At 43.9% G+C, this 26,020-nt stretch overlaps 1 protein-coding gene across 1 annotated transcript in view; it reads left to right on the top strand.

The window, feature by feature from the left end:
• Positions 1-7,483: 7,483 nt before the first annotated feature.
• Positions 7,484-26,020, top strand: part of LOC147617183 (OVARIAN TUMOR DOMAIN-containing deubiquitinating enzyme 1-like) — a 39,394-nt gene continuing 20,857 nt past the window's right edge. The window contains exons 1-5 of the mRNA XM_086776789.1: positions 7,484-7,697; positions 12,974-13,039; positions 13,123-13,206; positions 13,310-13,432; positions 13,559-13,602. Coding sequence (XP_086632915.1) covers positions 7,584-7,697; positions 12,974-13,039; positions 13,123-13,206; positions 13,310-13,432; positions 13,559-13,602 — 431 coding nt within the window. The 5' untranslated portion in view covers positions 7,484-7,583. The remainder of the gene's footprint in view (positions 7,698-12,973; positions 13,040-13,122; positions 13,207-13,309; positions 13,433-13,558; positions 13,603-26,020) is intronic.

Below are 26,020 nucleotides of genomic sequence, written 5' to 3'. Positions count from 1 at the left end.
AACATTGTATATAAAGGTCTTAAACCCAAGTGTGATAAATAAGTTAAAGATTTCAGCTTCAAGTACTTTTAACAAGACCTAGGTAAGATATCTGAATGTGATGTGTATGTGTATAGGTTTGGAGGATGATTATAGACAGCACGAAGGTTTCTCTAGGTATAACCTACAAGGGGAAATCGGTATTTATGTGAAGCCTTTTGATTACCATAGTTATAAGTAGATTTTCTGTGTTGCCTTCCCCTTTTGAACTTATTGAGTTTTGGTGTTATTACATGTTTTGGCTATCTCTTTGCAAGGAAGACCTATCACTCTTGGGCATAACACAAAAAGTGAAGTGAGTAAGTTAATTAGGAACCTTGCCTACTACTGGTAGTCATATCACAAGCTCAAACAAAAGTGGTGGGGTCTTCTCATCTCTTACAATTGTTTAAAGAAGCTAGGCCTAATAGTCTCTTAGGAGGAGTTTTGACTCCTTATATTATTTTGTTATGATCATCGCTATTTTTTAATATATTTATAAATATGGTGATGTTGAAGTAGTACTAATTAAGAAGTAACTACCTACTCATCGTGGAAACTCATCTCTTACTAATTGAGTAATTAAAATATTGTTAATGACCTACACACTTTTTTGAAAACAAGGACTAGGCATTGTGTGGAAGATTATGCAAGTTTAAAACAAGATAAAAAACTAAATGATAATTAGCATAAAGTGCACATGTACAAACTTCAGGATAAAATATTATATTATTCTAAAAGATGCATATATATTTTTAGGCCTTTGATAAAGTGCCACTTCCACCACACACGTGTGCTATAAAATTTCTAGGTTTGACACTTGAGCTATTTTCTAGGTTTGACACTTGCTAGCTATTTTCTAGGTTTGACACTTGCTAGCTATTTTCCAAGTTTGACACTTGTGAGCTATTTTCTAGGTTTGACAATTGCTAGCTATTTTATGCACTATACATGCTAGCTTTCTAGCTTTTATACCTTCTAGGCTTTATCCAAGCTTGCACCTTTGTACCAATCACTCTTAGACCTAAGGTTTTTGCTTACCAATTAAAAAGCATAGGATTCAATATCACATTATTTTCAACAATATGTGCATGCATGTATGTATAAATGCTTGTTGGAGAGACTCTTAAAACTTGCTCGTCTCGCTACATTTTAAAACTACTTCATGGAAATTGTTTGTCTAAAAAAATGTGTTCGTATAAGGCAAAGTGGTTTATAGACTTTAAGAAAGCAATGGGAAAATATCTCAATGAATTTTATGCTTAGATTAATATGGACTAGACAGGGGCATTATACCATCTAGGTGATTGTTTGGCTAGGGTTATTACCATGAGTGTTACTGCACAACTAGCTTAGTTATGCGTGGAAAAGTTTTTTAGCCTGCATGGTAGGTTGACTAACATTGTCAATGATCTTTATCCAAAGTTTATGGGTAACTTTGGTAGAAGGATTCAAGACATTAAATACGTCACTCAACATGATTGAACTTATCATCCTAAAATAGATGATAAATAAAGATGCTCCAAAGAATACATTGTGTGCTTATGATTTTAGAAAGTAGCCTTATATATAAAGAGGAGTACCTCGTAGTATGAGAATTTGTGTATAAAAACACAAAGCATGCTGCTATGGAAATTTAGTATGTTCATGTTCATGTATTAATTTAAAGCTAGGGCTCCATGGTATATTGGATTGTATAACATTAAATATAAAATGAGGACTTTGAATCTACTATATATATAGTATCCAGGGCTAGTCATATCGTAGGTCGAATGTCGGCCACCTTACAACTGGTCTGATTGGACCAAACAAACTACATCATCTAACATTAGACTGCAACAAAGTTACAATTGGTCTAAATGGACCAAACCAACTACATCATCCAACATTAGACTACAACAAAGATCTATGGTATCTATGTATCTTCTAACAGACCCATCTCTAGATGTCCAAAATGGGCCCTACAACCTAAGGACAAGGTGTCTTAGGATGATCTCCTTCTACCCAAAAGTGCAACCAATCAGCCCGCACTGACATGCATTCTACGTGGCATGGTGATAAGTCTATATAAGCTGCTTTGAACATGTTTAAATTGGGGACTGGTGGGTGCCCGGGCGCTCACACCATAACGATTACTCCTTGTATAGGGGGCCTTACAAAATAGAACAATCTATCACTCACATAGTGACAATGATAAGAGTGGAGCACTGATTTCCAACAACTTAATGGTAAAGTGTTCATAAAATTTAGTGAATGAGGGTTTGGTTCTTGTTAGGTTATCATTCCACTAGTTTGCACTCAATGTTCACCCTTATTATAAGAAAAAATTTGGCATATTAGAGATGCATAGCCGTTATGTGGATGCGTATAGGCCATTATTGGGAAAGGCTCCTCTTAAGGTTAACCAGACTTTCTTGGAGCTTTTTGTTTTCCATCAGTTCATGTTGTAGTTAGGTGTTACAAAACTTTTGAGGCCATGTAATCTCTATTGGGGTGTAAGCTTGGGAGTGTTGTATGTTTAATATTCAAAAGCTTGCTCACGAGTATGGGATTCAAAATGCATCGTATTTTAGGGAGAAGTTGCGGAACCTAAAATCGTTGCTGGTTGATTTTAACCAGGTGGTTCAAGAGGACGGTTCTTGCCCTGACATTGAGATAGCTATTGATTGGTTGTCCCATTAGGTTGCAGTATTGCACGAGAATTGATATGTGAGATATAAGCTTGTGGCTCGAATGGATGCCTAATGGATTCTAATTATCATTCACATACGTTCTTTGCTCGTTTGTAGCCAAAGCATGCACATGAGAATATTGTCATGATGCAAGATAGGCAAGGAGTATTGATTATTGATCCTACTTGTGTTCTAGATGTGTGTATGGACTTTCTCACCGTTTGTTGGGTGTGCAAGAGGTCATATCTCTTGATGTCATTGTAGCTAGAGAGTCTTTGTTTCACTTGGTTCGTCAACAGGTATTAGACATTTCAGCAAATGAATTGGAAAGAGATATTTCTTCAGATGAGGTGGAAGATGTGTTGAAGCATTTGCCTAAAGGGAAAGGTCTAAGATGGGATGGGCTCCCCAATGGACTTTTCATAAAGTATGTTGATAAGTTCAAGGTCCCTCTCGCTTCTATTTTTTAGGAGGTGTGGAATACATGTATCATGCATGTGAGTTGGAAGATCGGGCTTGTACATTTATTACCTAAAGTTCCATCCCTAGTTAACCTATGTCAATGGAGACCAATCACATCGATGGGGGCCATGTATAAGATATTTGCAAAGGTCTTGGCCAACAGGTTACAACGATTTCTTCCCACTTTGATTCATCCAAGGCAATATGGATTTATTAAAGGTCGAAATATTTTGCATGATATATTGAATGTACAAATTGGAATTGATTATGCAAGGGCTTCGAGGCAAGAGGTTGTTGTGATTCATTTGGATATTGAAAAGGCTTATGATCACATTAGTTGGTCTTTTCTTTCATAGCTTATGCAGGCTATGGGATTTGGTGTTGCCATATATATATAGGCAGTGATGTGTGTGAACACACTTAGGACCGCCGGGGCACTTTTTCCCTCTTTAGGAGGTTTTTTCCCCCGGCTTGTATATACGCCCATCCTTCTAGGGCTAACTTATCTTTTGTACATTGACACAATCTAATACACTTTGTGTTGTGTGCATTCTTGCTTCTTCTTCTCCAAGCTTTGTGTGCTTTCCTGCAACCCTAATTCCAACAATTGGTATCAGAGCAGGCATCGGCTCCCAGGGCTACGCCGCCAGCACCCTCCGACTCACGTTCTCCGATTGAGGTGAGTTTTCACGAGCGCTTGCAGGTCTCAGAATTTGCATCTGAGGTCGTTTCGGGCTCTGTTTTTGCATTTCAAGTTCTGCACACATCACACTCTATCAGACAGCTGTTGGTTGCCTCATTTATATATGCATTACGAGGCCGGACATTCAGTTTGCAGTCTCACAGGTGAGCAGGTTTATGCATAGCCCAGGGTCTCAGTATTGGAAGGCAGTTAAACGCATCTTTCGCTACTTGAGTGGCACCATACATCTTGGGTTGTTTTATCCCAAGGGGGGATTGTTGCCGCCAGATTTACATGCTTTTTCGGACTCAGATTGGGCTGGTTGCTATGACACAAGAGTGTCCACAAGTGGTTTTTGTTTCATGCTCGGTAGCTCATGCATATCTTGGTTGAGCAAGAAGCAACCTACTGTGGCCACTTCTAGTTGTGAAGCTGAGAACAGGGCAACTTTCACACAGCTACGGTTGAGTGTGTGTGGCTCAGACGGCTTATGGCTGACTTGGGTGTTGGACAGGAGTCTGCCACCTCTATCTTCACTGACAGTCAGAGTGCATTGGCAATTGCGAGAAACCCAGTTTTTCATGCTCGCACAAAGCACATTGAGGTGCATTATCACTATGTCAGGGAGAGACTCTCAACAGGAGAGATCAGCTTGGCCTATGTGCCAACACAGGACAATCTCGCCGATCTTTTCACAAAGGCGCTTCCTCGTGAGAAGTTCGAAGCTTTCCGCAAAGCTTTGGGCTTGCTCCCCTTTGTGGACTGATCTACTTCGGGCATGGCACTCCCCTATACATGAGTGCCAGCTCTCGTTCACACCATCACTCCCAGGGGGGATTTGTTGCCATATATATATAGGCAGTGATGTGTGTGAACACACTTAGGATCACCGGGGCACTTTTTCCCTCTTTAGGAGGTTTTTTCCCCCGGCTTGTATATACGCCCATCCTTCTAGGGCTAACTTATCTTTTGTACATTGACACAATCTAATACACTTTGTGTTGTGTGCATTCTTGCTTCTTCTTCTCCAAGCTTTGTGTGCTTTCCTGCAACCCTAATTCCAACATTTGGCCCTTGCATGTCTTCTTTAATTTATACTGTTAGCCAACATGCAGTGGCTAGGCTTATGATTAATGGTGGGGTGACTGAGCCCATTCATTTGACGAGATTGGCCAGGCATGGATTCCCACTTAGCCCTCTCTTATTTGCAATTATTACACATCCAATCTTATCTCGATTGGATAAGCTAGTGGAGGACAAAAGAGATAATGTTTAGAAGGCTATGGCTATTTGGGATACTTTTGGTCTTACTTCAGAGTTATACATTAATATGCTGAAATCTGCTCTGATAAGCTGTACCGAGAGCGATTTGCTTGGTTTGGGATGGAATGGTTAGGTCATACAAAGGGGATGCATCACATGCCACTTGGGTTATTCGATTGGAGTTGATGTTGATTCACATGCTTTGTTAGCATGGATTCCTACAAGGATAAATGATAAGTTTGTGTATTGGAAATCTCAGGATTGGCTTATGCATGCTCGGCTCAAAGTGGTACAATCCATTATGATTAGCATGATATCTTTTTTCTTGCCTTTATTGCCATGGATGGGCAAAGCTTTGCATCAGATACAACAGCCAATTATATTTATGCTATGAAAAAGAGCAGGAAATAAGCAACGGTAGACATGGATTTTTTGGGAACATGTTACTACTCTAGAGAGGAGTGGAGGGGCAACCTTATTAGATGTTAGATTACATATGGTCGCTAGGAGATGGCCTTTATTGTAAGATATGTGTGTCTCTTAAGAGCCATGGGTGGTAATGGCTAAAGGCCCTCATAGTAGAGGAAGTCGCACTTGGGCGCATGGTAATACCAGGAGTGATGGTACATGGTGGGATGTAGTGAATGGTTCCCGACAGGTTCGAGTGGTGGCTTCACCTCTCCTTTCTCATTTGACGATCTCATGGAAGGAGGTGTTGGCACACACTTAATGGAAGCCTTTAAATCAGCCGGTTGCAATTGAATTCTATACGGCAGGTGAGGTGTTGGCACACACTTAATGGAAGCCTTTAAATCAGCCGGTTGCAACTGAATTCTATACGGCAGGTGAGGTGTTGGCTACTTCACGAATTTTGGAGTGGCATGACAAACTTGTTGAGCAGCTAAAATTCAATAGAATGGCTCAATTGGGACTAGTGAGAATTATGGATGCATTGTTGCCACGTAGAGGTCGCTTATTGTCTATTCGGAAAATCCGTCAATGTTTTCTACAATTATGGGAGAAGGTGAGGGCATGCCTTACACCGTTTTGGTGATATTCCTCAGTTGGAGGATCAACAACCTTGGTTAGTTTGGGCATTTGGAAAGCCTCAAGACGTTGTCCAGCGTATAACAAATCAAGTATACTATATGTGATGGTGGAAGATAAGCACTGGATCACTGAGAAGGCTAATAGGGTATGGAACATCAGGAAAAGTAGGGTCTGGTGAAAGGAAGTAATCTTACAAGGATGGTAGTTTAAGATTCTATATCAAGGGAAGGTGTTCATATGGCACATGCTAGTTGGAGGCCTACCATTGTGGGGGACAAGGTGAAAGTGACAGATTGCTTCTGGTAATTGTGCGCTACATGCTTGGAAATAGCCCACATCTTTTCTTTTCATGTCCGGTGGCAAAGAAGGTGTGGGATTTCCTTTCTCACGTATGGATTCCATTGGCAGATAGGCCTGTAAAGGTTAAAGACTGGATTTTTGGCAAGATCTCGAATGGGACGGATAACTCATAACATTTAGTTTTCTTTCATTTTTTCAAGTGGACAAGTTTGTGGCATATCTGGTTAACTAGGAATGCCTTCATATTCGATGCAAAAGTAGGTATTATAGCTCACATAAGTCTACTATTGTGGCAAGTCTATTCCTTGCGGTCAGCTCATTTGGTGGAGAATGACACGGCTATATATTGGATGAGGGTACTTCGAGCTACACTTGTAGGTCGAACTAACTAGTGAGGGAAAGCTAGTACATCACATGGCGGCCATGTGGCCATTTGTAAAGTAATTTTTGGTAATATATCTTCTATTATGAAAAAGAAGAAGAAGAAACAATTTGGCAAAAAGAAGTAACTAGTGAGGGAAAGCTAGTACATCACATGGCGGCCATGTGGCCATTTGTAAAGTAATTTTTGGTAATATATCTTCTATTATGAAAAAAGAAGAAGAAGAAACAATTTGGCAAAAAGGGCTCTCCATTTGCGAGGTTCACACGCCAAGCTATCTCAACCATGTGGTCTATGGCTCCTTTTAGCCAAAAGGGTGTGAAGTAGGTCTTAAGCTAGGGGGCTAGAGATAGTCTTGGCTTTGATGAGGAGCTCATTGGGCATTTTTCAGTATAATGCTTCTGCAATTGATTGCAAAACGCGACGGAGAGGCCTTTTAAATCTAGTTTAACTGTGCAAACACTAATAATAAGGGCAACGTGGATGAGCATGGAAGCAAGATGTGTGGTAGGGTGATTGGTGTTGCTAACTAAAAAATGTGAAAAAAGACCTTTGGGCAGGTAGAAGGTGTAGAGTAGACCTTTGGGTAGGTAGAAGGTGTAGAGTAGACCAATAATATAATAGATGTTTAACAACGCTATAAGCTCACTCTTTAAAATAAACATATATCAAACATCCCATTGACCCCCGTCTTTGATAATCTGCTGCTACATTTTTCCATTGAAACCTACTGTTTTTCAAGACTGCTCCAACCATGGAGATGATGCTCGATCTTGATGCAGAAAGACCGCGGGACGATGAGATCATGGCCCAACACTATGCCATTCGCGCTGAGGAGGCCGAAAAGATACCATTTGTTGGCAACAAGGTAGCCCTAATTCGCCTTCTTTGTCAATTTGTATTCAGAGGGTTAGGGCTAGGGTTCGGGTTAGGTTCAGGGCTACAGTTCGAAGTAGGGATAGGTTGACGGCTAGGGCTGATTTTGCTTTAGTTTCATTACTTTTCTTGGGACAGGGTTAAAGTTAGGATTGGATCAGGGGTTGAAGCGTAGACAGATTTTGGTCGCTTTTCGCGATGTTTGTACTTCACTGCCAGATCCGTCTCATTTTCTGGGGGCTTCGTTAATAAAGGCTGAAAGAGGAGCGGAATTCAGATTTATGTATAAGAAAATGATCACATCAACATTACAAGAAGGTGTTAGTACAGGCCAGCGAATCTCAAGGGCCTATACACCTTCTGCTGAAACGAGGGAAAATGCGGCTGAAACCCATGCTTTGTGTGCTATGCTCCCCATGAGGCCTTTATTTTCTGAAAATGACCACATCTGCCAGGTGATTGAAAAGTTTTTAGAAACTTTACAGAAAGGTGATGATAAGACTACAGAACAGACCGTTTATCTAATGAATGTTCATCTTTCTTAAATGGCTTATAGGAATGCTGGTTACATGTTACGAAAATTTGCCTTGGTTGATGCTACTGGCTGGCATTGCCTCTGTACCGTGCCTTGATGTGATGTGTATCTAACACCACCACAATCAAATGGGAGAAGAAAATCCAGGCAAATGTGAAGGCATACTATGCCAGAGCCCCAACAGTTTGCGAAGGATAAGCAGTGCAAGTTGAAGCAAAGGGATAGTGTAAGCTACCGTAGGAAATGAGTTGGTCTAGAAATTGTGGGAAACATAAGCTTGCACAAGAGGTAGGTTCGTAAACGTGAGCTAAAGAGTGAAAGGGAAGACAGATTTACCAGATTGATGTTTTTACATGTGTGTAATGGGGGGAGAGTGCTTTATTGCTAAACGTTCAGGACGTAGGCCCACCTGTGTTTGTCTGCATTATTTGTGTTAGTTCGTGTTATTTGTGGTAATTTCCTCCACATTAGCATCTGTAGGTGGGCAGCCTATTGTGGCATGTTCTGGGCGGATTGTCTAACATGAAGAGCCTTTTTTGTCCCTTTCGAGATGAGGGCTCACAACATGGGCGGATTCCTTTGCTAAACCCTAACATTAGCAGCCCTAGTATGACACATGTATCGGAGTGTGACAGTTGATGCATGTGGGATTCCCTCTTGCCTATCTTGGACAAGTTGTTGAACCGTTCCTGTAGTCTTCTATTTTTTTCCAGATGCCTTTTCATATACTGCCTATCATGTTGCTGGGCATTATCTGCATTGTGTGGAAAATGGTGGATGGGTCAGGTGGTGTTGTCGTTGTTGAGAGCACTTTAATGAACTCAATACCGCATCTGGCTGTTTGAGCCTCTTCAAGATGAGTTGGGTTTGTTCCTTGTAATGATGAGAAGTCTTCATAGATTGATCCCATGTCCGGCTTGTGACAAGAATGCAATACAATACACTCAAAAAAGAACTGCGGATGTAAATATCCTCCACATCACGTCATACAGTCACACAAGTACCTTGGTACCCCTCCCCCCCCCCAAAAAAAAAGGAAAAGAAAAGAAAAAGAAAAAAAGAGAGCGGATATGCCCTCTTCCCCGCTGCTGTAGGAGACAACCTTTATCATGGGCCAAAAGGCCCTTTTCACACAGCCAGCCCCTGGCTGGTCCGCCTTGTGTGTCCGGCCGGGATTGTTTTAGGTCTGCATATGGGCTGGAGCCAGCTTACAAGAAAGCCGTTAATCCTGCACTTTACTTGCACCTTGATTTTTTAGCTGAAATCTGTTTTATCATTGTGGTTCAACCTGTGCTTCTTCTGTTTCTCGTGTGTCATTCCCACAGGCCAGTGCCATAGATTTGGAAACCTGTTAACAGGCGGGCTCCTTCTTTACTTTTGTAAGTTGTGCATCCCCCTTGCCTCAGCCCTCTGTCCTTTCATGACATAAAGCGCACAAATGGTCCTCTCTCACCTTGTCACTCACAGTTCTCAACAAGGATCGTTTCTTCCTTGTTTGCTCCAAAAGACAGCCAACATCTGATTAGATGTTTGCTCTTGTTGGTCTTTTGCACCTTACAATGTACACATGCAATCTTCAGGAATCTGTGCAAGGGCAGGCTGTGAAGTTTATAGATCTATGCAATTTACCTTTTCATACCAAGGACCTCAATAGGCAATCTCCCAATCTCAAGGAGGAGTGAGTATACCTCTTTAATGTGGATGCGCTACAACGAGCTTTCCAAGACTAGATGGTGGTTGGCTTGCCAAATGTTGGCAACAAGCAGGAACGTTGTAGTTCTTGCATTCGTGGTAAGTAGCACAGGGAATCTTTTTCGAAGCAGGCTTCCAGGCGGGCTTCGAAACCTTTGGAGTTGGTACACACTGACTTGTGTGGACCTATGCAAACGCCATTGAAGTCTCATTGGGACGCAAGATTGCGGATCTTGTGGTACCTGCAGGGTACGAAGGATCTTGGACTCTTCTACGACACTAGAGGTGAAACGAAGGACCGAGTTCGACTCCAAGGTTGGAGTGACTCTGATTGGGGAGGAGATCCAAACACGAGGCGATCTACATCAGGCTACAGTTTTACCCTTGGCTCAGGAGCTGTTTCATGGAGCAGCAAGAGGCTGTCGACTATTGTCTTGTCGTCTACAGAGGCAGAGTATCGGCTTGCTTGTGCTGCTGCTTGCGAGGTTGTATGGCTGCGGAGGTTGCTTGGCGAGATTGGGTTTCCACAGAAGGAGCCCACAATCATCCAATGCGATAACCAAAGGTGTATCACTATTGCTCAGAACCTGGTCTTCCATACCCGGACCAAGCACATAGAGATGCAATATCACTTTGTTCGTGAGAAGATCTTGGCTGGTGACATCTTGCTTCTTTATTGTTGGACGGACCCCTTCACGAAGTCTCTACCTCAGGCTATGCTCCGGCGGCACTCCAGCTCACTGGGATTGGTTCCACATCCTGGAGCTAAGAGGGTGTGTTATCTGTCTGTACACTATACTAGGGCCTTGGTTGTGGGTGTGTCCGCCCTTTTAGTGTTTTCCCATTTTTCCTCACTCTCCATGTATTTTCCTTTTTTCCCTGAGGTGTGGAGGGCAATCGACTGTCCTCACAAGCTGGTCGACTGCAGTTCTGGTACCCGACCTTGTCAGGTGTCCTGGCCGACTTCAGGCACCTAGCCGACTGCGTCATTTGCTGGTCGTGGACATTCGAGGGCTGGTCGTGCTGCTTTCAGCCTGTTTTAAGCTGGCCGACCAGCAGCGTGGGGCCATATAAAATGACCCCTTGCCCCGACACTTCCCATTGTGTATTTCTAGGATTTTCTCTAGTATATATAGCAGAGTTACACAGCTTCTCTCTCTCTCTCTCTCTCTCTCTCTCTCTCTCTCTCTCTCTCTACAACAGTTGTCTTCATTTCTGTTGTGCATTCTGACAGTCATCGCTGAATGTGACAAATAAAAGATGCCCCCCTATGGATGGTGTCCTCATTGGACCAAATACATCACATGCACTAGTGACACACCAAGTGCTTCAGGAAATGAAATGTCTTGCATTGCATCTGATAGACAAGATGGCTATATGGTAAGTGTGCGTGTGTCGTCACCACACATGGTGCCCCAAAGCCCTTTGGCTACCAGCAAGTTACGGATCATGAAACTCTATAGGGAGTAGTTTGATCCATCCAACTTGTCCTCCTGGGTGAGCACACCAAATACATCTGTTGCATTTTGAGCCATGTAGAAAAAATACACCCGTAAGCAAACCAAGCACCAATGTGCACTACCAGGCAACTAAATGTCCTGTGCAAACTTTTGCTTGCATCCTCGAGCAAGTATAAACCTGCACCAAATTGTCCGAGTACACTCAATGTGTATACATATGTGACAAATCACTGCTGTAATCCCTTGTTACATGCTCCAAACTAAAAAGCCCCAATTTTTATACATTGCAATTGCTTCTATGTGCAGTTAATTGCCCAATTTTCACGAAAGCCCCAAATTTTTGCAAGTGAAAGAGGCTCAATTTACTGATTTTGACCTCAATTTGAAAAACCCCCCAATTCCAAGCAAGGCAACATGTTCAATTTTGCAATTGGTTCCTGTTACAGCCTTCAATTTTCCATGCAAAGGGCAAATTTGCCAAACTCCCAAATTTTTGTACCTGCAAATCAAGTACTCCTAGAATACTGAATTGAAAAACACCCTTTGCAGTACCTAGAGTGAGGCACACAAGGAATCTTTGAGGGCACAGGCGGAGACCGTACAGGCACAACCTGGTCGGAGGCGAGAGCAAATGGGGTCGGGCTAGTGACGTTGATGGCAAGATGCAAGCGAACAAACGACGAAAGTATGGCTTGATACGCCGATGGTGACGAGCTGTAGGCGAGGTGACGTCATAGGCTAGAGACAGCGTTGTTGGAGAGCAACAGTCAGCTGGAGACGGCGAGCTGTTGTTGTGTTGAGGTCAGAGCCGATAGACGGCAGTGAGAGCGACCAAGAGTCGGATAGTCAACCGTGCTAGAGAGAGAAAGAAAGAAAGTTATATTAACGTCTTCAAAAGACCCAAAGGGTCTATGCGACAAAAATGATGTGTACATAGTGTCCATGAAATCTCGTGAGAGAGAGAGAGAGAGAGAGAGAGAGAGAGAGAGAGAGAGATGTTAGAAGTCATCTCTTGTCTATTTTTATACACCAGGGCCTTTGTTGTGGGTGTGCCCGCCCTTATGAGGCGTTTTCTCATTTTTCCCCACTCTCCGTATTTTTCCCCCATTTTTCCCTATTTTTCTGTGGCATGGGAGGCAGTCTTGTAGTGGCAGGAGGACCTTGAACCTGGCCGACTGCATCTGTGGAGTCTCTGGAGGTGGCCGACTGATTTGCATGGGTCGTGGACTTCCCTTATGCTGGCCGACCCCCTCTGCTGCTGGTCGACTGAGTATTTTCAGTCGTGGGGATTTTATGTGTCCTGTCGGCTGCCCTACAGCAGGCCGACTGCTGATGGGGGGCCATATAAAATGGCCCCCAGCCCCCTTGTCATTTTTGTATCATTCCCGGGATCTTCTTGTGTATATAGAGCAAAGTTACACGCCTCTACCACTCTATCTCTTGTGCTGTTATTTTTCTGCATTGCGTTTTGCTCTCGTGTTCCCAGATCTGGTCATCATCTCCGCTGCGTATTCTGACGAGAGAGAGAGAGAGAGAGAGAGAGAGAGAGAGAGAGAGTTAACTTTTTCCCAGTGCAAGTAGGAACCCTTGTCCACTCTTGCTGCAGAATATGAATTGGGAAATCCGATATTCAGAACGAAAATTGAGGTAGGAGGTCAAAGTACACAGGCCTAATCTACAGGTAAATTTCATGATTGTGCAGCAATCTGATTAAATTTTTTACAGCACAGAAACTGGGCGAGACATATGGAGCTATAAGGCGCACACGTGGTGATGGAAACTGCTTTTTCCGTGCATTCATGTTCTCTTACCTGGTACCTCAATAGATTGAAACAGTAATTTTTGAAATGTATTTTTCTGCTGCTCAAAGTGGAAAGGACCTAACATGTTGAAGTTGTTTTGATGGTGTGTTTTCAGGAACACATATTGGAAACGAATAACAAAGCAGAGGCTGCCCGTGCAATGGACAGCGTCGAGAAGTGCAAGCAGACTTTACTTGACCTTGGCCATGTTGAGTTCACATTTGAAGATTTTCTAGCAGTGAGCTCCTTGTGTGCTTTCTAGATGCTATTTATCCTATTGTTCTCTCAGATTCCCTTGCAAACTTTGCTGCTGGCTTGTGATAGATTGTTCTGTTACAACACTTGCCTCTTTTCCTATTAACAGAGCTTCACGGATCAGTTGGAGAGTGTACAAAACGCTTCTCTCAGGTGCTTTTTCTTATTTGTTAAGTACACACTAAACATGCATCTAATCACGATACTTGCAGATTTGATGCATTTTGGTTGGCTCGTTGGAAGGATCATGAGTGACACTTTGCATGGGAGTGGGAGTGATGCTTTGTAAAGACAATGAGTTCACGGCATAGGACTGTGGGCATTGCCACAATGACACACTTATAAGATGTACTTTTTTTTAATGGTTGAATTAACAGCCAGGTTATATATCACTCCTTGCTCATGTTGGATGGGCAAGATTGCATACCCATCCTTCAGGGGCAACCTGGATGGGCTGCTGCTGACAGTCTGCTGGCATTGGCTGTCCATCCCTCACAGGGGGCCTGGATGGGCACCTGCTTGCAGGCAGGCATTGCCTGTCCATCCCTAATGGGCGGCCTGGACGTACCCCCCCTTCCCCCCCAATAAACAACAATAACAATCCCCTCTCCCTTGTTTCCCCCCTGCTTAATTGTGTGTTAGAATTTTGTGCATCTCACTATGTGGGGATTTGGACCTTTTATTGATGCCTTGTACTTTCTCATAGTCGTGGGGGTATTTTTTTGCTGCTGTTGGCCAGCTCCTTGAGGGCAGTCGGCGAGCTACATGCGTCCACATATAGCGGCCACTTTCCCTCATCACATTCAACTCAATTCTTTCATTCATAGGCGCTTGTTCTCTACACCATCTGCTGGCTGGTATTGCCATTGTAAAGGCCTTTTGCTACATGATGTGATGTTCATTGTCTGATCTCTTTGCCACTCTCCCTCTCTCCTATGTTCTGCTTCCACATTTTGCAACTTTATCATTGTATTAGACGACTAGGTCCCTGCTGCCCACTTCTGCGTTTTGCTCCCTCTTCTGCTTTTTTTGGCAGATGAAGACACTGCTGCGTTTTTTTTGCTACAGTGGTGGTGGTTTCTTCTCCTGCTTTCCCTTCTTGGTGAGCGTTCTCATCTGCTATTGCTGCTGCCTTGCGTTTCCTCGCAGAGTCCAGGTACAGTCTGGAGGGGCTGCGTTGGTTGGTGATTGGTGGGCTGTGCTTTCTGCTGAATCTGCGTTTTTTCTTCTATGTCTCTCCTTCATCCGCGTCTTCTTTTTGCCGTGCTCCTTCCCCTTGGGTTTTCTCCTGCTGCTGGGTGCAAAAGTGCTGTGTTGGAGGTGCTGCGTTTTGCTTTCCTAAGCGTTTGAAGAACAGCAGCTTTTGCGAGGAGTGTGGGCTGTTTTACAGTAGGTCAGCAATTGGAGGTGGTGTGTTTGCGTATGGTGCAGCCAGATAAGTGGCTTCGATAGATCCTCTCCTTCCCTGGCTTCTTTCCCCTTCCAGTGGATGCTTTCTGGTGCGTTTTGGTGGACTGTTTGCTGCTGTCCAACTCCTCTCTCTCTCAGTTTTGAGAGGGGGCTGATTGATCCTCATGACTTCTTCCGTTGGAGAACTGCTGGAGATTGGTGGAGTACTAAGATCATCGGTGGCACAAAGGCTTGCTTGAAGAGGTGTGCTATTGCGGTGGATATGGGTTCCCTCTTGGAGGAGGAATCTGTCCTTGTTTCTCAAGGACAGGTAAGGTTCCCTCCTAGTGGATAGGATCAGGCTCTTGCTACAGTGCAACAAACAGGACAGTGTCATTGCTACCCTTGTGGAAAGCAGGTTCATTTGGCCAAGGATTGCAAGAACAATGGTAATGCCTTGGCTAGGACCTAGTGATCACATACAGGATGATGATTCTGATACTTATATTTTCCCCAAGCTTGCAAAAGCGAGGGAGGACCTGGATGGTTAGCTTCTATAGCTATACATATAGTTTATACATATAGTTTTCCTCCATGTGCTTCCAACCAGAGGAGGTTTGTGGGCGGGAGAGGGGGTTGCCAACAGCTCTTCATTTCTGGTGTATGGGAACCATGAGTCGGAGTTCCAAGCATGAAAAATATTTGGCGAGACTGGTTCATTTTTTGGAGCTATGGACTTGATGTGTTCCATGTCTATTGCTTGGTGTGGCAGAGATTATGGACTGGATGAGTTCCAAGTTTATTGTTCGAGGTTTTTGGGACGTGATGTGTTCATAGTCCACTGTTGGGGGATAATGGGCGCGGTGTGTCTGGCATCACATCATTCTATTCATGGAATTCACTGCACACTGGTGTGGGAATTCAGAGGCAAGCATATTTCTTTGCTATTCAGGCTGGCATTTTGTTTTGAAGAGATAGGTTGGCAGGTGCATCTTCTGCGGTGTATTTAGTATCCCGTCGGTACCCGGGTATCCATGGTCGCATCTTCCTTATCAGTTTTCTTCTTTTGATTTTTGCACACTATGAGCTGCAGAGGGGGTATTAGAATTTTGTGCATCTCACTATTTGTGGGAATTCGGACCTTTTATTGGTGCTTGTACGTTCTCATAGTCGTGGGGATTTGCTAGTCATGGGGGTATTTTTTGTTGCTGTTGGCTGGCTCCTTGAGGGCGGTTGGCTAGCTACATGCCTCCCTATATAAGGGCCACTTTCCCTCATCACATTCAACTCAATTCATTAATTGCTGGTACTTGTTCTCTCCACCATCTGGCTGGTATTGCCATTGTCAAAGCCTCTTGTGTTGGGACTCACACACTCACATACAGAGTAGGGTTTCGTGTAGATTAGGGTTAGCTGCAGAAACAGGAAGCTCACACAAAGAGAGAGAGAGAGAGAGAGAGAGAGAGAGAGAGAGCAAGACGCACAGTGTGTGGTTGATCACAAATGCAAGTCAACTCTTGCATGTGAGTCACATCCATATAATATCCAAGTACAAAAGATAGAATGTCCTTTCACACTTGATATCCAAGGGGAAAAACCACATGGGAAAAAGTGTTCTTAGTTAAGCCATGTTCACACGTAGCACTACTATAAGTGAGCATATGCCTACAAATCCCCCCTGTAGTGTAAGTGTGAACCTGTACAAGGTAGTAGATTGCTCTCTGTATTCGAGTAAGCCCAAAGCTTTGCGGAAAGCTTTAAACTTCTCTTGAGATTTGCAACATTATCTTGTGTAGGGCAGTAAGATAAATTGATCTCCCTTGCATGTAATCTCTTTCTGACGTAGTGATAATGAATCTCAATGTGCTTGGTACGTGCATGAAATACGGGATTCCATGCCACGCCGTAGCACTTTGGCTATCAGTAAGAATGGTGGTGGGTGTCTGTGCTGACACTCATGAAGTTCAGCCAATAATCTCCTCAACCATATACAGTCTACTGTAGCTGTGAAGATTGCCCGGTACTCAGCGTCGCAGGTAGATGTCGCAATAGTGGGTTGCTTTCTCAACCAAGATATGCATGAACTGCCAAGGAAAAAACAATTCCCGCTAGTGGATTGCCTGGTATCATAAACACGAGCCCAATCTGAATCACTATATGCATAAAGCTGCAAGTTGCCCCTCGTGGGATAGAGCAAACCAAGATCCAAGGTACCTTGAGGATAACAGAAAATGCGTTTGACTGCTTGCCAATGCTTTGTGCCTGGGCTGTGCGTGAATTTGATCAACAGAGACACCCAAAAGATATGTCAGGCCTTGTATTACACAACTAAATGAGGCATCCCTTTGCCTGCCTGGAAATGCTAGCCTCAAAAGGCTCACCAATATCATGCATAGTAAGCCGTACACCTGGTTCTACTGGAGTAGAAATTGGCTTACATTCTTCCATGTGAAACCTTTTTAGCAAAATTTTTATGTACTTAGTTTGTTGCATAACAATGTCATCATCTCTATGCATAAGCTGTATGCCCATATAGTAGTGTAAAGGCCCCAAATCTGACATATCAAATTCAGCTTTCAAATCAGCCTTGAAAATCTGAAATTTGTTCTTTTCTAGCCCTTGTTATGAGCATGTCATCTACATACAAGATGACAATGAGAATATCAGCACCAGTTTTCTTCACATACAATGTCCTTTCAGCTGGACTATTCACATACAATGTCCTTTCAGCTGGACTATTCACATAACCCTAGCTGGTTAGATGAGCATGTATTTTTTATACCAAGCTCTTGGAGCTTGGTTTAACCCATACAATGCTTTGTGTAACCTGCATACTTTATGTTCCTCTCAGGAAGTACAAAAGCAATGGGCCGATTTACATATACTTCCTCCTTTTACGAATGCAATTTTGATGTCCAACTGATGCACTTTACATCCTTTATGTGCAGCCAATGCAATCACTGATCGGATTGTAGTCATCGTCGAAGTAGGAGCAAAAGTCTCCTCATAATCTATTCCCTTTTTCTGAGAATAGCCATTAGCCACAAGTCTTGCTTTGTACCTGTCAACGGTACCATGAGACTTCCTTTTGACTTTGTACACCCACTTTGTTCCAATAGAAGGCTCTTCTGAATCAAAGAGATGACCCATGGCTAACGCAGACTCCCCATGATGCATATTCAATGCATGGTTGGAACTAGTTGTCATTGGAGCTGTACGTTTGCTATCTTGCAAAGTTTTCAGCAACCATCTTGGCACCGACTTGGCTGTGTATATGGTTGTTTGCTCTTCCTTGACAAGATCTTCAACTTCTTCCATAGAAGGGTGTTGAATTGTTGGCTGTTCCGCGTGTTCTACATGAGGATTTTCCTATGTAGGGCATGTGCATATGCCAAACACCCAAATGTACGCATATAATCCACTTTTGGTTTTCGGTTGTACCAAGCCTCAAATGGTGTTATGGTCTTCAATGCTTTCGTTGGATACCTGTGCAACACATGAGTTGCACACATTATAGCTTTCATCCAAAGGTTGTGAGGCAACTTGTGTGCTTGCACCATGCATCTTGCGATCTCCATGAGAGATATGTTTTTCCTCTCAACTACACCATTTTGCTGTGGTGTATAAGGCACAGTACATTGGTATTTGATGCCCTTTTGAAGCATATAATCCTTGAATGCATTTGACATGTATTCTCCACCTCTATTTGAGCGGAGTGTTTGGACTTTACATCCACACATATTTTTACCCATTGCTACAAAGTGTCGAACACATGTAAACACCTCTGCTTTCTCTTTCAAGGGGTAAACCCAAGCAGACCTTGAGTAGTTATCAATGAATGTGACAAAATAAAGGGTCCCCCCCTATGGATGGTGTCGGCATTGGACCACATACATCACTGTGTATGAGCTGTAATTTATTTTCAGCTCTAACAGCTTCATCTCTGGGGAATGCTTTACGATGCATCTTTCCCAAAATGCACCCCTCACATACATGTCTTGTTGGAGACTCAAGAGGCGGCATATTATCAACCATATGATGCTTCTACAAAACCTTCAAACTCCGAAAATTTACATGTCCAAAACGACCATGCCAAAGCTCTGCATCATGAATAGCAAGAGTGTGGGCATCCACTGTATGTGCATATAAGTACGCTTGTCATAGCTGTCGAGCTTATACAAGCCTTTGTATCGTGTTCCAGAAGTGACTATTGCATAACCCTTTGATGGGTCTTTCACCAAACACTTCTCATCTTCAAATTTAACATTTAAACCTTGGTCATTTATGGCTGAGATGGAGAGCAGATTTGTCTTTATCCCTGGAATATACAAGACAATTGTCATACATATATTTGCACCATTGGCTGCAACAAGTATGACATTGCCAATTCCCTTTACTGGATAAGTGGTATGATTTGCACATGATACAGTGCGGCCATTAGAAGCATAAACCAAGTGCTGAAGCACCAGTATCAAAATACCATGTACTTCTTGTCTGTCGGATGCAATGCAAGACATATCATTCCGTGAAGCACTTGGTGTGTCACTAGTGCATGTGACCCAAAAAAAGTATGCTCTTCCTGAATTACATTAGCCGATTGCTTTGCTTTGTCATCAAAAGAGTTTGCTATTGCATTGCTTGTATCTTTCTTCTTCTCTTTTGCAATCCGCTTTCTACATTCATTGATGTAGTGGCTAGGCTTATGGCAGTAGTGCCCTTCTTTTTAGGCTTGTTTGCATTCCCTTTGTCAGACTTGTTACCACTACAAGAGGGCTGTCCATGACCAGCCTTACTAGACTTGTGTCCTCCATACTTAAAGCTCTTTGCTTTACCGTTATCCTTGTCTGTAAATGCCTTGTCTCCACCACAGTTGCTAGATAGGTTTGCTCTTGTTTGTTGTTCTTGCAAGAGTAAACCCACTAGCTCTTCAAAAGTGATTGGATTAGCATCTCCTTCATGGAGAGGTTGAGAGAGGTATGAAAGCCCAAATAGAAGGGTGGTAAAGAATTTAGAGTGTTGGTAACCAGTTGTCTGTTTGGGATAACCTCATCAATGTTGAGCAATTGTTCGTACAAATATTTCACTTTGGTGATGTGATCTGACATGGAGTCACCCTCATCCATAGAAAGAAGATTCAATTGCCTCTTCAAGTAGGCAACTCTTCCCTCAATGTGTACCTGATACATTGCTTCCAAATTGTCCCATGCAAGCTTCGATGTCTCGTAGGACCGAATGTGTGGAATAATAGACATTTTCACTGAAAGGGCTATCAAGGACATGGCGTGTGCATCCCTAGAGTCCCATCTCTTTTGCTCTTGTGTGGGAGCAGGTTCTACTTCAGGAGCTCTTTGAGAACCTCCCCTTTGAGGAGTTGTTGGTTGTATGGTAAGTGGGCGTGTGTCGTCACCATACACGATGCCCCAAAGCCCTTTGGCTACCAGCAAGTTACGGATTATGAAACTCCATAGGGAGTAGTTTGATCCATCCAACTTGTCCTCCTGGGTGAGCACACCAAATTATCCGAAGCATTTTGAGCCATGTAGACAAAATACACCTTTAAGCAAACCAAGCACCAATGTGCACTGCCAGGCAACCAAATGTCCTATGGAAACTTTTGCCTGTAACCACTAGCAAGTATAAACCTGCACCAAATTGTCCAATTACACTCAATGTGTGTACATAGGTGACAAATCACTGCTATAATCCCCTGTTACAGCTCCAAACTGAAAAGCCCCAATTTTTATGCATTGCAATTGCTTGAATGTGCAATTAATTGCCCAATTTTTACAAAAGCCCCAAATTTTTGCAATTGAAAGAGGCTCAATTTATTGATTTTGACCTCAATTTGAAAAACCCCCAAATTCCAAGCAAAGCAGCATGTTCAATTTTGCCAATTTTACATCAAATTGAGAAATTCTTAAATGGTGGTTATTGACATAGCTTTCAATTTTCCATGGAAAGGGGAATTTTACCAAACTCCCAAGTTTTTGTACCTGCAAATGTTTGCTAATATATATTTGTAAAATAATTTTTTTAAACTTGCACAGAAGGGGAAAAATAGCAAGCTAGTACACAGGAGGGGGGTTGGATAATGGGCATGTAGACATGTAGGCCCACTATAGTCAAGGCACGACATCAGCGAGACAGCCGAAGAGAGTTTGCAGGCGGCTAGGCGAATGGGATCCCATGCGGATGAAGACAGGGGGTAGAGGCGTTGAACGGGAGAAGTTGGGTGAGGAATGGTTGTTGGATTCACTGTGGGTAGGTGCCCGTACGTCCATGGGTGGTTGCAAACGGGTAGTGAGGGGCGGCTTCAAGCGAGCTGAAGACGAACTAGGTTTGGATTGTTGGACGAGTAGGCGGCGACCCTTCGGCGTCGGCGGACGGGCGACGGAGCCAGATGGTAATGGCGGGAAATTGCCGGACTTAAAGAACCAAGAATTTGCCAATTTCCGTCCTATGCCGCGTAATCCACAAGTGTGGCCAAGCTCCGCCATGTCATGCTTGATGTGGTGACAATGCCGTGGCTTGGTTGGGCGGAGGCCAAGCTCTTGGCACTAGAGCTGCCGCTTGTGCAATGTGGAGGCAGAAAGTGGGTGGAGTTCGGCGACCGGGCGGCGTGCAGAAGGACGGAGCCAGAGCGTCGGAGGGGCGACAACCGACGGAGCAGCAGGTGGACGGGGAGAAGCTCTGATACCAATTGTTGGGACTCACACACTCATACACAGAGTAGGGTTTCTTGTAGATTAGGGTTAGTTGGGTTAGCTGGGTTAGCTGTAGAAACAAGAAAGAGAGAGAGAGAGCAAGACAGTGTGTGGTTGATCACAAATGCAAGTCAACTCTTGCATGTGAGTCACATCCATATAATATCCAAGTACAAAAGTTGAATGGATAGAGTGTCCTTTCACCCTTGATATCCAAGGGGAAAAACCACAAAGTGCCCTTGGTTGAGCCCTGTTCACACGTAGCACTACTATAAGTGAGCGTATGCCTACATCTTGCTACTTAATATGATGTTCATTGTCTAATGCCTCTCTCTCTCTTTGCCACTCTCCTTCTCTCCTATGTTTTGCTTCTGCATTGTGCAACTTTATCATGTGTGTTGGGGGGCTGTTGTGCACATCATTAGCTTTCTAGAAGTCAAAGAGGATGCTGCTAACTTGAACGAAAGCTTGCCTTACACTAAAATAACTTTTGGGGGTTCCTGGTGTTAGACAGCCCTTGGTTTATTACACATGATACGGAAAGCAGCGTGGAGGGGTGTTGAAACATAAACATCAACTTTACATGTAGAACACTTGTGCCTATGTGCAAGGGTTTTCAAAGATAGAAAGAAGAGTGCAACTGAAACATACACACAGCACACACAAGAGTTCTAACCTGCAGTCTGTATTATGTACAAGAAGAAAGGAATACAACCTAAATTCAAGTACAAACGATGGCGGAGAATGAAGACGTAAAATCACAGCCCACACACTGCTGTATATCTCCTCGACCCCGGCCTGTCTTGAAGAGAGACACTGTGTAGGCTCTAATCATTGAGAAAAGCAATTGAAAATGACGATTTTCCAATATGCGTATATGTATATGGCCGGCCAATAATAATGCTGTCGGCTTTTAGAGGGCTGCCCACGAGTTCAGGCTGCTGAGTTATCTTCCAGTAGCCCACTGGAAGAACACTCCATAGAATGGCTTGGCAAAACTTTACTATCCACGCTTTAGCCACTAATGCATTGACTCAAAAGGAGGACAATACCACACCTTGAAGGAAGACAACACAGCTAAGAACAATACTCCTTAGAAGAGCATCACCAAATTTGTATCCATCAGTACTGCTGGATATCTGCATGTCTATACCACCATCTCCTTGTGGAACGATACTCCTCAAAAGAGCGTCATCAAATTTGTATCCATTAGTGCTGCTGGATATCTATATGTCTGTCGACCATCTTCCTACGGAACATACTCAAACCGGCCTTCAGAAATCTGACGTGCGGTGAAACAAACACTGGCACACAAAACACTTCGTCACCCATGGGAACCTGAAAAAGAGAACAAACAGGGGAGCTAGAATGCTCCTGCAAACAGTACAAGGACACCGATTGGCCCCAAAACGTTGGCGCCCCTTGCGGTATTTCTTTACTTGATTAGATATGAGTACAAAGTACAACTTGTCGAATCCTTTACGAATAGGATCTCTTTTAGCTTTTCACCGAGGACTAAAAACTCTCGCTTAGTACAGCAAAGCATTCCATAGAGAAGGCACATGTATACGACACCTCCCTGCTCGAAAAGGTCTTCTCCATCTCAACCATGGATCTCACAACCCTTTCCCAAACAGCAGTAGGGCTGTACCAAACCATATGTTCTTCCTATAGTCACAGCCTGCCTGTAACCTCGAAAAAAACTAGAACCTGTTCACATGAATCTAGAGACATGCTTGCCACATGAAACCAAAGACCTGTATCCGATAAACCAAAGACCTGTATCCCATAAAGCATAGGCCTGTTTCCTCGATATCAAAGTCTTGCTTCTTCTCAAAAGACCAATGTCCTGTTTCCATGATAGATAAATCCTCATATCACGGTTGCCAAAACCTAGAGAGAGAAAGATAGAGGACGTGTCAAGCCATCCCTGAATACACATAGGTCCAAGACGAAGAGCAACACACATCTCTTCCAAGAACATCATCCTGTGCATCTTAACTTGATCCTCTGTATCCAAATCTCATAAACAAAGCTTGCTTGCGGAGAGAGAGAGAGAGAGAGAGAGACCCCTTGGCTGTTAGCCCCTCGGTGCCTCCTTCAGCTCGCCTTCTTCCCAGAGAGAGCTAGAGTGAGATCCACATTGACTGCTTCCACACATGCATGTAACCTGCTCCACGACTACCAGTACCTGGTCAAATTCATTGCTGTGTGCCCATCCTCTGCATCGCTTTCCCACACCTGGTGTCCATCTGACTGCCCAGCTGGCTATCCACCTAATTGATAGCTAGCCTGGCTGCCCACCTATCTGGTCGTTGGATGCTGGCAGCCCGTGCATATAGCACGTGAGGTGTCCTATTGCTGGCAGCAATCCATCTGGCTGTAGCCATGCGCACACCTCCCTGATAGTGCCCAGCAGCAACAGCAACCGGTGGCAGTAGCAGCATCACCCTGTGGGGGCAGCAGCAGCGGCAGCAGTTGCATCAGCACAACAACAGCAGCAGCATTAGCACGACAGCAGGAGCAGCGGCGGCGGCTGTACCCGGCGGCGGCGGCGGCAACTGTACCTGGTGGCGGCACCTGTACCTGACGGCGGCGGCTGTACCCATGTGCAGCAGCGCCACCCATGCGCAGCAGCACTCAACAACAGCAGCGTCCATGCATACCTTGTGCCAGTTCTCGCTCAAGGAGTTGCGCCTACCGTCTCACCATGCGCCACGCCACGGCCACCTCTTCCAATCCACCACCCTTCGCTCTTTTTAAAGAGGTGATGTGCTTTTCATTAAAAACACCAAAAGCAAAGTTTAAAGGAAACGCATGCTTTTCCAAATAGTTAGCCTTTAAATCTTCTAAGGTTTAAAAACCTTACAACTTTAAAAATCTCTTTTGTCCCCTTTCACACTTGGGCTGGCCACCATATATGGGTTTCCTTTTCACATTCAACTGATGCCTGTCCACACTGTGCGTCCCGTGCCCGTGCCCACCTGCCTGTTGTCCAGAGGGAAAAACACAAGGTCGTAACATACCCCCCTCTTGAAAAATAGCAAGCGTCCTCGATTGCACTCAATATCACAGTAAGGATCCAATGAAGAAAGAGTCTCCATATGACCAAAGCAATGCCCCTCAATATCTCGGAAAGTGTATAAATACATGCACAAATAGAGTTCAATCCATATATCCATGAGCCAAACCAACTCTAGGATTGCTCGCAAGACTTATGCCCTCCATAGAGTCTCGAAGTGTTAGCTTAGGTTGCCGCAGCCTTCGAGCTCAACAAAACCATGCCATTCTAAAGGCAAGAACCATCTCTGTTACCCATAGATGTAGACAGAGTTATCCATAGTTGCAGTTATAGTTCATGGTGCTGCCGACTCTGAACCATACCCTACTTCACCATCTCATGTGACTAGTACACAATATCATAGAAGTTCCATAAGCAGATGTACTGTCAGTCTTAGTACCTCGGGTGAATACAAAGATGTCACCAAGCGACTCCTAGATGAAAAACTGAGCCTGTCTGTAACAAGGGAGTGGAGGTGCTACCCCCCTCTTGAGCATCAGGCAATGCTCCAGACCTATGCTCTGTTGAACCTGAATGAGCTGTAGCAAGAGTCGGCTCCAACTCAAAGACATCAAGATAAAGTTGCAATACCTTAGGTGAATCTGCTAAGTCACCCTCCTCCATCCACTTCCCATCCATTAGTGAATAGTTATTTAAACTTCACAAGATAGCGACGGGAAACTTTACCTTGTATTTTTCTTTCCTTATGTGCCAGTATCTGCTCTGCAATAGGAACCTCATCAAGTTCCTCCGCTTTCGTCTGAGCCTCATCTGATACATCCTCAGGCACCCAAAACCTGCTTGTACTCCACCCAAGTGGTAAGCACAAGTCCCCAATGAAGCATAGTAGATCACCACTGCTAAACATAGAAAGAAGCTGCCTTCCGAATCCATAAAGCTTCCGTTAAGATACCAGCGGTGACAAAGTGTCGAAAGCCATATCCTTCAACACATCTCTTGCACCATAACACTTCAACTGCTGCTTGTTCCTGGCTGACTACTTCCTGTCCTTGGTGTCTTTTCTCCTGAGCTTCATCCTCAGCTTTTGCTCTTCACCTCATATAGGCAAAGACACACAATCCTGTATTGCCTCCTGTACTTCCTTTCCAGTTTCCACATGTTGAAGCTTTTGATGTGACAACCACGGGCTCGCCCACTTGAGAAAGTCGACGATATCCCGGCAATGGAACCATGATACTGGCCTTCAGAAATCTGACGGGCAGTGAAACAAACACTCGCACACAAAACACTTCATCACCCATGGGAACCTGAAAAAGAAAACAAACAGGGGAGCTAGAATGCTCCTGCAAACAGGATGAGGACACCGATTGGCCCCAAAACGCAGTGGTGCCCCTTGCGGTATTTCTTTACTTGATCAGATATGAGTACAAAGTACAACTTGTCGAATCCTTTACGA

This window comes from Cibotium barometz, chromosome 37, assembly GCF_041138505.1.
Source record: "Cibotium barometz isolate CiBa-2024 chromosome 37, ASM4113850v1, whole genome shotgun sequence".
NCBI classification, from domain to species: Eukaryota; Viridiplantae; Streptophyta; class Polypodiopsida; order Cyatheales; family Cibotiaceae; genus Cibotium; species Cibotium barometz.
This window is presented reverse-complemented; position numbering and strand designations above follow the sequence as displayed.